This window comes from Sphaeramia orbicularis, chromosome 6 (assembly GCF_902148855.1).
Source record: "Sphaeramia orbicularis chromosome 6, fSphaOr1.1, whole genome shotgun sequence".
In the NCBI taxonomy this organism is placed as follows: domain Eukaryota; kingdom Metazoa; phylum Chordata; class Actinopteri; order Kurtiformes; family Apogonidae; genus Sphaeramia; species Sphaeramia orbicularis.
Window position 1 is genome coordinate 56331691 of NC_043962.1, and position 13066 is coordinate 56344756.

General features: G+C 40.4%; 1 protein-coding gene across 2 annotated transcripts in view; it reads left to right on the forward strand.

Moving 5' to 3' along the window:
• Window positions 1-13066, forward strand: part of alkbh3 (alkB homolog 3, alpha-ketoglutarate dependent dioxygenase) — a 60446-nt gene that overhangs the window by 23706 nt on the left and 23674 nt on the right. The window contains exons 4-10 of one of the 2 annotated variants that reach the window (XM_030136413.1): window positions 909-943; window positions 1042-1089; window positions 3226-3329; window positions 5060-5148; window positions 5853-6062; window positions 7320-7418; window positions 12407-12547. In XM_030136413.1, the coding sequence (XP_029992273.1) occupies window positions 909-943; window positions 1042-1089; window positions 3226-3329; window positions 5060-5148; window positions 5853-6062; window positions 7320-7418; window positions 12407-12532 (711 nt within the window). In that variant the 3' untranslated portion in view covers window positions 12533-12547. The remainder of the gene's footprint in view (window positions 1-908; window positions 944-1041; window positions 1090-3225; window positions 3330-5059; window positions 5149-5852; window positions 6063-7319; window positions 7419-12406; window positions 12548-13066) is intronic. The other variant, XM_030136414.1, reaches the window with a different exon arrangement.

Below are 13066 nucleotides of genomic sequence, written 5' to 3' on the forward strand. Positions count from 1 at the left end.
GAACATTTAGTTGTTTTTTCTCAGCAGGCACTGCGTCAGTTGTTTTGAACCCAAACATATACTGATGTCATAATCATACCTAACACTATTATCCATACCTTTTCAGAAACTTTTGCCCATATGAGTAATCAGGAAAGCAAACGTCAAAGAGTGTGTGATTTGCTGAATGCACTCGTCACACCAAAGGAGATTTCAAAAATAGTTGGAGTGTCCATAAAGACTGTTTATAATGGAAAGAAGAGAATGACTATGAGCAAAACTATTACTAGAAAGTCTGGAAGATACTATTAAAGAAGAATGGGAGAAGTTGTCACCCCAATATTTGAGGAACACTTGCGCAAGTTTCAGGAAGCGTGTGAAGGCAGTTATTGAGAAAGAAGGAGGACACATAGAATAAAAACATTTTCTATTATGGACATTTTCTTGTGGCAAATAAATTCTCATGACTTTCAATAAACTAACTGGTCATACACTGTCTTTCAATCCCTGCCTCAAAATATTGTACATTTTGCTTCCCCACCCTGTATACACATGGTTCAACTTATATACATATATATATATATATATATATATATATATATATATATATATATATGTATATATATGTATAGTTACAGTAGTCAGTAGACATCGCTCCAAGGATTACCTTCTTGTCGTCGGCTTCATTGAAAACAAGAAAAGCACTCGGACAGCGCAGACCTCCGCCAAGGCAGATCAGTGTCCCCCCCCCCCCAATCACCACCAAAATTTAATCATTTGTTCCTTGTGCCAGTATCAACATTTCCTGAAATTTTCATCCAAATCCGTCCATAACTTTTTGAGTTGCGGTGCTGGGTCCGTGTTGGTGTAAAAGGTTTAGTCTGGTCTCAGTCCTCACCTGTCCTCTTACCTGTGTGTCTGTTCTTCAGCCAATCAGAGAGGTTCCAGCAGAGACAGTCATAGAGTGAGTACCACATGTCCGTCCTCTTCAGTCCTTTCATGATGTGCTTGTCTTGGTGGTGTTGACGCTGTCACCTGAAATTCATCTTTTTGTTCTGACAGAGAGGCAGGAGTCCATGAGATCAGCCAGGGTCCGTCAGGTGTGTCCAGGTGAGTCCGCTCTCAGGTGCTGAAGATGTTATTTTATCTGCAGGGACGGAAAGTCTCTTCTTTTAGATGTGAGGAAAACTTCAGTGAACTAAACACACTTTTGATACACGAGATGAAAATACTCGTACTCGTTAGGGCATTAACTGAAAAGTCGGTTTGTCGACGCGTCGACGTCTGTGGCACAAGTCGACGTTACTTTGGAGGAGTCAACTAGTCGTGTGTTATTCTCTCTCTCCCTTCCATCACCTGACAGCACACGAACCTTCATTCAGCGCATGTCGATACTTTCATATTTATACATGAAAACATGGAGCGTAGTGAGCGCAGTGTGCAGTGAGTGGTAGTGATGCGCGGATCAGTGGACCGGGTCAGGTTGGTGTGGGTCTGTTTTCAGCCTGGACTTAAACATCGTCACAGTACAGGTCTGTCTCACTGTTCCACAGTTTAGCTCATGGAACTGAAACACAGCTTCACCCTGTTTAGTCCTGACTCTGGGCTCCAGCAGAAGACCAGACCCTGAAGTTCTCAGGGTCCCAGATGGTTCATATGGGACCAACATGTCCCAGATAGACATGGACAGACTTCTACCTGAGCAGAGCTGTTTTAAAGTCTGTTCTCTGAGTGACAGGAAGCCAGTGCACAGACCTGGACCAGGACTAAGCCCTGATCCACCTGTCGACCCCCCACTCCATCCTACCTTCACTCATGAACAAGATGCTGAGATACTTAAGCTCCTCCACTTGAGGTAGGACCCCCCCCCGACCCAGGGTGGACACTCCACCCTTTTCCAGCTGAGGACCATGGCCTCAGACTTGGAGGTGCTGATCTTCATCTCAGCCACTTCACGCTCAGATGAAAATAACCTTTGATCTTTTCAAAACAGTAGCGAGTAACAAGGGATTCATGGCGAATAATAGACAGTGCTTTTATTAACATTCTGCTGCTGTTAGCTGATGATTTTGCACATTAATAGTGCACACAATCTGCAAAAAAAACAAAAAGCTGTAGCAGATGAATGAACACGTCCAAAACCCAAGTACCAGGTAACCATAAATCAGGAGTGTCAAACTCATTTTAGTTCAGTTCCACATTCACCCCATTATTATCTCAGGTGGGCCAGACCAGTGAAAAAATAACAGTGAATAAAGAAAAATGACATGATGATAATGTTTACATCTAGAATGTTTCCTTACAAATCTGAATAACATGAATAACTTGAAATGTCTTTGGAAAAAAAAGTGCAATTTGAACTATATTCTGCCTCAGTTTATCAGTTGATCATTTGCACGTCTATTACAACTTACATTACAATTACAAATACACAAAACATGTAACATCAAGCAGAATATTGGTAAAATTGCATTTACTTCTCTAAAGACATTTCAAGTTCATATTTGTTCAGGTTATTTACATTTTTTGTAAAAGGATAGTTTGTTAATAGAAACATTTTCATGTAATTTCACTTTTTTTTTTTTTTTACACTAAAACAAAGATGATCTCATTATTTTTAGGTTTTTACGATAGTATTTTTCTGTTCTGACCCAGTTGAGGTCTGATTGGTCTGCATGTGGAACCTGAAATAAAATGATTTTAACATCTTTGATTGTTATTATCTTCAGTGGAATTTTTGCATTTCACAAATTTATCCCAGGGGCAGATTGGACCCTTTAGTGGGCCACATTTGGCCCCCGGGCCACATGTTTGACACCATTACCATAAATGGTGTTTCAGCCATTTTTCATTTCGCTGTGAAGGATCATCTTCCTGATAGTACGTGAAAGCAGCATTAGTCCAATAACGGAAGAAGGTGATGTCCAGGTTCAGCAGCTGGAGTTTACATCCAGCAGGTGGCAGCACTTACACATGTTCTGTAGACCTGCAGGAGGAGCTGAGTTCGACTTGAACAGGATCAGAACCTCTGACTACCATGGAGTTTTTATTCCACATCATCCTGGTGCATTGTGATTGTGATGATGGATCTATAAAGCTCCGGTGACTGTGTCGTCTCACTTTAAAATGATGATACTGGACTTACAGATGCTCAGCTTCCTTCTGCTCTGGCCCAGACAGCTGACCCCCCCCCAGCTGCTGTTCGAACACCTGAACCTCCCTCCTCTGTGTTGTGTTTGTGTCCAGACTGAGGCTCATTCCTGGGTTCCTCCCTCCACACGAGGCCGACTGGATCTTCAGTAAACTGTTGGCGGAGCTGCCCTGGTCCCAGAAAACCAACTACAGAGAAGGTGTGTCCTTTATGAGCACAGACCCTGTACTGCAGGAAGCACTGAAGAGGAAATGAATGGTAAAAAGTACACAAAGGGATGTCACTGACACATATGAGAGTCTGGACTTTTAGATTAGATCAGATTAGATTAGATCAGATAAACCTTTATTGATCCATTAGACAGAGTCCTCAGGAAATGGAAGTTCCAATAGCAGCACAAACACTGAATATACACACGAGAAATACCACAGAAAACAACAGAACAATAACTACAAAAGAAAAACTATTAAATAAAACAGCCAATTACACATTACAAAGTACTAGTAGAAACAACAAGTAGCAAGATGGTAGTAATAAAGTAATAATAATAATAATAAGTTTTTCACTGTGAGGGAAGGGTTCATGTACATAAACATGGACAGACTAATGGATTAGTGATAATTAGGATATGACTGGGGTTTGATATATTTGAAAAAAAAACTGTGATGGAAGTCGTACGCTGCTTTAATAATCACAGGATAAACATTATAATACATGAGAACAGTTACAGTAGTCATAATGATATAGAATAATAGGAATAATAGGAATGAGAGTACTACTACTACTACTTCCTGTACTACTACTACTACTACCTCTACGACTACTACTACTACTACCACTACTACTACTACTACTACTACTACTACTACTACTTCCTGTACTACTACTACTACTACCTCTATGACTACTACTACTACTACCACTACTACTACTACTACTACTTCCTGTACTACTACTACTACTACCTCTACGACTACTACTACTACTACCACTACTACTACTACCACCTCTACTACTACTACTACTACTACTACTACTTCCTCTACTACTGCTACTACTACTACTCTACTACTACTACTACTACTACTACTGCTAATACTACTACTACCAGTACTACTACTACTAGTACTACTACTACTATTCTATTACTACTACTACTACTTCCTCTACTACTACTACTACTACTACTACTACTACTACCACCTCCACTACTACTACCACTACTACTACTAGTACTACTGCTTCCTCTACTACTACTACTACTACTACTACTTCCTCTACTACTACTACTACTACTACTACTACTACTACTACTACTACTACTATTACTAGTTCTACTACTACTATTACTAGTTCTACTACTACTACTACTACTACCTCTACTACTACTACTCAGAAGTAAAACAAACATTACACACTGGAGTAAACAATAACCAGCCTAAACAACCTTTCATCACAGAACTGCTCATCTTTCAGTTTCTTGTTTTTACAGTTTGATCCATGAGGCGTCTGTACGTTTTAGATTCTGTGTACATTTCTTAGACTGAGGAAGCAGCTTCTTTACTGTTATGATATGATATATGACACTCAGTAACCCCCCCTCCCCCCAGTGCAGTGCAGCTGTGTGGGTCGGACAGAGGCTGTGCTTGTACATTCATACAGTGTCCAGGTCGACGTCAGCGTGGCCGTAGTCTGAGGGCCTCATTCTTCTGTTCATGTTGTTGTGTGTTTGTCACTCATATGATGTCAGAGACGTCTGTCCCAGTCCAGCGCCCGTCAGACCAGCACAGTCCCACTGGTTCTACACAGACACAAACACACCACTGGACTGGAGGACGTGTCGAAGCTCACGCCTCCTTCTAGTCATAAAACTGTGTGTGTTTGGATGATTCCCAGTCTGATCCTGCATGTGCTGGTGTGTTTGTGTAGGAGAGGCCTACGACGAGCCCCGACTGACCTGCTGGTTTGGAGAGTTACCCTATACCTACGCCAAGTCCACCATGACCGCCAACACCCAGGTCAGACACACCTGGAAAACACACCCAAAACCAGTACCCCTGGACCAGTATCTGGACCAGTATCTGGACCAGTATCTGGACCAGTATCTGAACCAGTATCTGGACCAGTATCTGAACCAGTATCTGAACCAGTATCTGGACCAGTATCTGGACCAGTATCTGAACCAGTATCTGGACCAGTATCTGGGCCTCTACAGCCACTTCCATCCTTTTAACAAATGTTGAACCAAACCTCACCATTAATCCTTCTTTTCTTTTCTTTTCTTTTCTTTTCTTTTCTTTTCTTTTCTTTTCTTTTCTTTTCTTTTCTTTTCTTTTCTTTTCTCCGTGGCATCCTCTCCTCCTCTTCTTCTGCCTTTAAACCCATTCTTCCTCCTCTTTTTTCCTTCCTTTAATCCTTCTCTTCTTTCCTCCCCTCACTAACATCCTCCCCTCCTCTCCTCTCTTCTCCTCTCCGTTCTTTAATCCTTTTCTTCCCTCTCTTCTTTCCTTCCCTCTCTAACATCCTCCTCTCCTTTCTTTAATCCTTCTCTTCTTTCCTTTCCTCACTAACATCCTCTTCTCCTCTCCTTCCTTTAATCCTCCTCTTCTTTCCTTTCCTCACTAACATCCTCCTCTCCTTCCTTTAATCCTCCTCTTCTTTCCTTTCCTCACTAACATCCTCCTCTCCTTCCTTTAATCCTTCTCTTCTTTCCTCTCTTCAGTGGCATCCTCTCCTGCTGACCCTCCGTGATGCTGTCAGTCATCACACCAGCTCCTCCTTTAACTCTCTGCTGTGTAACCTCTACCGTGACGGACATGACAGCATCGGTTGGCATAGCGACGACGAGGCGTCTCTGGGTGAAAAGCCCACCATTGCGTCCCTCAGTCTGGGAGACACCAGAGTGTTCAGCCTCCGGAAGCAGCCGCCGCCGGTGAGACGGCCCTTTACTCTGTCACTTCCATGAGTTCATACAGATCTGAACGTCCTGGTGTCACCTGCAGCTGCAGAGTGGGACTTTCAGGTTAAAGTTTATGTGAAGTGTTTCTTATTCTGTCATTTTTGTCTTTCCATCCATTAAAGTGGTCTCAGAAGGTGATCCCCTGAACTTAAACCTGCAGGTTCTCCTCTAAACTTCATTTATTTGTGGATAAACTTGGCTCAGTCTGAAGGATTTCAGTTGCTTTTACTTCATAAAAAAGGAGGCTGTGTGTAATAAAAAAAAAACAGCAGGTGTGAAGAGTTTGGACAGACTGAAGGGTTTGTTTAGACTCTACAGAGTATTTCCAGGACTGTGTTTAATAGGACGATGTACGGAGTAGGGCTGAATATCGGCAAGAATCTGGTGATACAATGCAAATCATAATACTAGGATCATGATACAATATATCGCGATATATCACAATACTGTCAACAAGGCAGTATTTCTTGGTTGTTTTGTTTCTTTTTTTAAATGATTGTTTCTTGGAAAAAGTAATTACACCAGAAATATGTGCTAATACTAAAGAAATTTGTATTTGATCAGAATAGGATCTAATGCTATATCACAAAACTTTTCTCTATAAAAACTCAAAACACAGGATTTTGATAAATACGGTTTTAACATTAATTGAATGAATTACTATTTTAGTTTACAAACAGAGAAAAATACCCATGTGAATATATAAATAAAAGAGCTTGCAGGATTCCCAAAAAATATAAAGAAAAAACAAAAAAATGAACCTCTGCCATGTCTGCATTTGAATAAATGCATAAAAATGTTTAATATCGATACAGTATCGTGAAATGAAACATCGCAATAAATTGCAGAACCGATATTTTCTTACACCCCGAGTACAGAGTTGATGCAAACTGTCATCTGATTATCTAAAACACTTAAACAACCTGTAGATGTGACACACTCAGGAGGATCCTTCTGAATTTGTTTAAAGAAAATGTTTAATAATTTGTTTAATAAGAAAAACGCACTGAGTCTGAACTTTGAATTCCCAAAGAAAAAACCTCTTTTGGGATTAAAGTTTCAAATTTATGAGAAATAGTCATACAATTAGGAAAAAACAACTCTTTCTAACATGTTTCTGATCTGGCGGTAAAACATGGTTTTAAAATCGGACTCATTTGTTCAACGGAGGGAAACTTTCATCCATTTGACGGCCGCTCATGTTCTGCACCGGTCTGTGTTGTTGTGCAGGAGGAGGACGGAGACTACACGTATGTCCAGCGGATACGTGTCCCTCTGAGTCACGGGACATTACTGCTGATGGAAGGAGCCACTCAGGATGATTGGCAGGTAGGGTCCACCAATCAGATGGGTGAGGACATTCAACCATCAGAGTTTGTATAAACAGCACCAGGACTTCCTGTTGGGATTCAGATTCAGATTCAGACTACTTTATTAATCCTCAAAGGTCCATTCAGTTCACAGTTACCCTGCCTCATTGAACGTCCAAACAATTAGGGACAAACAAACAAATGCCAAACATTCCTAGCAGCATATATGACAGCCACATACAGTACTCCTAGAACAGCAACCAGGCAATAAGTTCAACAGTGAAATGAGTAGGATGGTAAAAAAGAATGAAAACACAATAAATAAATCAAATCACCGTCAGTCACTTCCCAGCGCTTAACAGCCTGATCATCATTCAGGGTGGGGAAGCAAAATTTACAATGAACATTTAGTTTTTTCTCAGCAGGCACTACGTCAGTTGTTTTGAAACCAAACATATATTGATGTTATAATCATACCTAACACTATTATCCATACCTTTTCAGAAACTTTTGCCCATATGAGTAATCAGGAAAGCAAATGTCAAAGAGTGTGTGATTTGCTGAATGCACTCGTCACACCAAAGGAGATTTCCAAAATAGTTGGAGTGTCCATAAAGACTGTTTATAATGGAAAGAAGAGAATGACTATGAGCAAAACTATTACCAGAAAGTCTGGAAGATACTATTAAAGAAGAATGGGAGAAGTTGTCACCCCAATATTTGAGGAACACTTGCGCAAGTTTCAGGAAGTGTGTGAAGGCAGTTATTGAGAAAGGAGGACACATAGAATAAAAACATTTTCTATTATGGACATTTTCTTGTGGCAAATAAATTCTTATAACTTTCAATAAACTAATTGGTCATACACTGTCTTTCAATCCCTGCCTCAAAATATTGTACATTTTGCTTCCCCACCCTGTGTGTATGTTGATCAAATCTGGTTCATCAAGGTCAAACCTCAGGTAGGGGCCGAATTATTAGATATATAAAAGGAAAGATTGTAAAGTCAATGGCAATCTTGTATAAATCCAGAAATATACTGAACCATAGGCACTCCATGTAACTTACTGTTCACTTCTACTTCCTTCTATGTCATATTGTGTGTTAGTGTGGGGCTGGACGTATAAAACAACTGTAAATACTAGAGTCCTCCTACAAAAACCAGCTATACGTATTATTAATACGGCCGCTTACTATGAACATACACATGAATTGTTTATGAAATCCCATATTATGAAATTTAATGATTTGGTTTACTATAAAATAATGCAAATAATGTATAAAACCAAATTAAAGTGACTCCCTGTCTGTGTACAAAGGTTCTTCTCAACACATGAGTCTAAATAGGATTTGTGAGATGTTTGTACATTTGTTGTAAAAAAAAAAAAAAAAAAAAAAAGCTAAAAAAGAGACTAAAAGCAGATGTATATCTGTTGTTGGAGTTAAACTATGGAATGAGGCCAGTATGGATTTAAGAATGTGGAGCTCATTTTTGATATTTAAAAAAAAAATGGTACGTAGGGCAATTTTTGAAGGATACAATTGTTAAATTCTAATAAGTAATAAGTCAATTATTTATTTTTTATTCTACATTAAATTACCATTTATTTGGTGGGTTTTGTTTTCTATTTTTCTGGTTTAGTTTCACTTTTTTTATGTTTTTGCTTGTTTGTTTGGTTGTATGCATTGTTGTTTTTTTCTTTTTCCTATATTGAATGCTGGGTAGCTGAATGTGTTCTGTAGGACAGGCATTAATATAAACATTCTGCTTCTGCCGGGGCCTTTTCAGTCACTAACCTGTTGGTAATGTTTGGAGTGTGGACACTGGTTGGATTATGTCATGACTGAATAAGGAATTTCATCATCATCATCAGTTTTTGAATTTTAAAATACTGTAGGAGGCGACACTGACCCAGTTTGGAACATCTGTGCTCTAGGACCGTAAAGTGTAAACATTGTCACCATATGTGCCAGCACCGTTTAGAGAAGAACATTTTCACCACAAAAGTCCTGAGATTAAATTGGCCAAATTTGTTGGTCAGTTTTCCTGGGCATGTGTGTAAGTGGGCTGACGGGGCATTAAATGCCTTTATTACTATGGCAGGAGGTGGTGTTTTGACTTCCTGATGAAAGCTTGAAGCCGAAACGCGTAGAAGTGTTTTTTAGGTGTAGATATGACCATGCCATAGTAATGAAGGCATTTTAATGTTTGAAGAAAGTGCCTTGGAGTTTTCTTCCAGTTTATTATCTAAGGTTTTTCCTTTATCGCATTTCTGAAGGGACTGTAAACATGTTGTATCTGAGTACAGAAATTATCGGATTATTCCCAGTTATCAGATTTTTATGGTCATGGAAACAGGCTCACTGATAGAAACAGCTGCATCTTTTCAAAACCAGTATCTGTTTGACAGAGAATGGAAATGTTACAAAACTGTACACATGCCTCTGCACTTCATCACACATGAGAATTAAACATTCCATTATAAACGTTATAAACCAGGGGTGTCAAACTCAGGTTCTTCCGGGGGCCACATTCAGCCTAATTTAATCTGCAGTGGGCCGGACCGGTAAAATAACAGCATGATAACCAATAAATAATTACAATTCTAGGTTGTTTTAGTGCAAAAAAAAACATTCTATAATGCCAATATTTACATTTACAAACTATCCAAACAAAAAGGATGTGAATAACCTGAAAAAAAAAGAAAGATAAGTGCAATTGTATGATCAATATTCTGCCTCGATTTATCATTTCTACATGTGCACTACAGATCAGATCTACAAAGTTACAAAACATTTAGTAACAGGCAGAAAATTGTTAAAATTGTGCTGAATTTTCTTTAGACATTTCAGGTTCATATGTGTTCAGGTTATTCACATTTTATTGTTAAAGGATAGTTTGTAAATGTAAATATTTTCATGATTTAATGTTTTTTTGCACTAAATCAAAGAGAAAAAATTGGCGTTGTCATTATTTCTAGGTTATTATTATATTATCTTTGAGTTTGACGTCCTAACTTACACTTTGCAAATTCATCCTGCGGGCCGGATTGGAACCTTTGGCGGGCCGTTTTTGGCCCCCGGGCCGCATGTTTGACACCTGCGTTATAAACTATGAACAACATCAAAAAAAATCATGGGGAAGATTTTTGGGTGAATGCTGTTTGACCCTGGTTCATTTAAAAACAGTAACGGTGGACGAGGCAGAAGCACAAACAGTCAGAGTGACCCTGCTGTAAATGCCCCGTTTACTGTAAACACTAATGACAGGTGTCCTCAGGTGAACCCACCTGAGCCGCTCTGTCTGTGGAACATGTGAACATACAGACCGCTGATTAAACGGACCAGGAGTCGTCAGGTTTATCAGCGTAGACACTGGACGGTTTATGAAAACAGAATGGGTTTGTTTACAACGACCTGAATGAACGACACATTTACAGCCTGTTCATGTGTACAAATACAGACAAACGAGGCTTTAACTGGTTCCAGTCTGAAGCACTAAAGCAGGGCTCTCAAACATGCGGCCCGGGGGCCAGATGCATCCCGCCAAAGGTCCCAGTCCGACGCCTGGGATGAATTTGCAAAGTGTAAAACTTCCACAGTGGAGGCTGTGGAACTCATTTTCGTTCAGGTTCCACATTCAGACCAATATGATGATGAAGTAAAACAGTAACGTAATAACCTACAAAAAATGATGACTTCATATTTTCTCCTTGGTTTGATGTGAAAAAAATATTACACTATGCCTATTAATAATACAAACTTCAAATTTTTGTCTTTGTTTTAGTGCAAAAATTAACATAAAATCATGGAAATATTTACATTTACAAACTATCCTGTAACAATAAAATGTGAATAACCTGAACCAATATGAACAACCTGAAATGTCTAAAGAAAATGAAACACAATTTGAACTCTTTTCTGTCTGTTCTTCAGTGTTTAGTGTCTTTGTAGATCTGATCCAGAATGCACATGGACTAATGAGAAGTTGAGTCAGAATATTGTTAAAATTGCACTAAATTTTCTTAAGTTTTTTTATTTAAATTTCAGTTTTTTCAGGTTATTCACATTTTTTTGGATAGTTTATAAAAGTAAGTATGTTCATAGGACTTGTCATTATTTGTAGGTTATTATGCTGTTATTTTACTGGTCCGGCCCACTGGAGATTAAATCGAGCTGAACGTGGAACCTGAATTAAAAGGGGTTTGGGAGCCCTGGACTACAGGAACCTTCTGCTGGAATGAAGGCTTTTACGTCCAGTGTTGAACACAAACCAAAACAAAAGACACACCAGCATTAGCAAACATTATCAGCCTGTTTAATGAACAAGGAGCCAGTGATGAAGCAGGTCTGTGCTGGACCTGGGACTGGACCTGGTCTGTGCTGGACCTGGGACTGGACCTGGTCTGTACTGGACCTGGGACCGGACCTGGTCTGTATTGGACCTGGGACTGGAGCTGATCTGTACTGGACCTGGGACTGGAACTGGTCTGTATTGGACCTGGGACTGGAACTGGTCTGTATTGGACCTGGGACTGGACCTGGTCTGTATTGGACCTGGGACTGGAGCTGATCTGTACTGGACCTGGGACTGGAACTGGTCTGTATTGGACCTGGGACTGGAACTGGTCTGTAGTGGACCTGGGACTGGACCTGGTCTGTAGTGGACCTGGAGCTGGTCTGGCTTAGACCTGGTGCAGAGGAGGTGGTGTGTTTAAATGAAGACAGAGGAGTTTTAAAGACCATGTAGAAGGTCACTGGTGTTTTATGGGGCGCCTCCCTCAGAGTCTGAACAAAAGCTTCATCTGAGTGTCTTTAAGAGCAGAGCTGAGAACCAGGATCACACCATCCATCACACTGGGAACCTGGTCCTCACCCCTGGTCCTCCACACAAGGACCCTGTGTCCATGGTGCATCTGCAGTGTGTCCTCTGTGTCCACAGTGTCTCTGTCTTCTATATAGTTTACATCCTGACGTCCAAAAGTGAACTGTTTGTGTTTTTTTCAGCATCGAGTGGCTAAAGAGTACCACGACCGAGGTCCAAGGATCAACCTGACCTTCAGGACCATCTACCCTGAACCAGAAGGACACAGACCAGGAACTAGACTGAGATTCACAGCCAAACAGATGTAGAGTCCATCAGACCAGGTACCCCAGCCCACACAGACCTAGTCCAGGTCTCATAGACTACACAGACACAGAGCTCATGTGTAAATGCTGGTTTTCATGAAGCTAAATGCTTGTGTTCAGTCGTCGTTCGTCTGTTCAGTCAGACTCAGATCAGGTCATGTCTGTGGAACTGGAATGTGATGTTTGTGTTTGTGTTAAACTCAGACAGAACTCTGTTTGGTCTGCAAACAAACCTGAGGCCGTGGTTTTATAATCAGTCCAACTCAGCGAATGGAGAAAACTCAGACATCGTAGACTAAAGCTCTGACAGCGACCTGTAAACCCCCTGAAGTCTGCATTTAACACCAGTTTCCATCAGCCTGTCCGTTATCACACTGTAACCACGGCAACCACTCTGAGACCCAGTGTGACTTTTAACCCAGTGATGTGTGAGAGTTACATAAAATCCAAAAAAACCCTGTCTTGACACAAAAATAACGGACTGTGATGAAAGGATTTAATGAGGAACCCTGCAGGGACTACCACCACGCTGGGTTC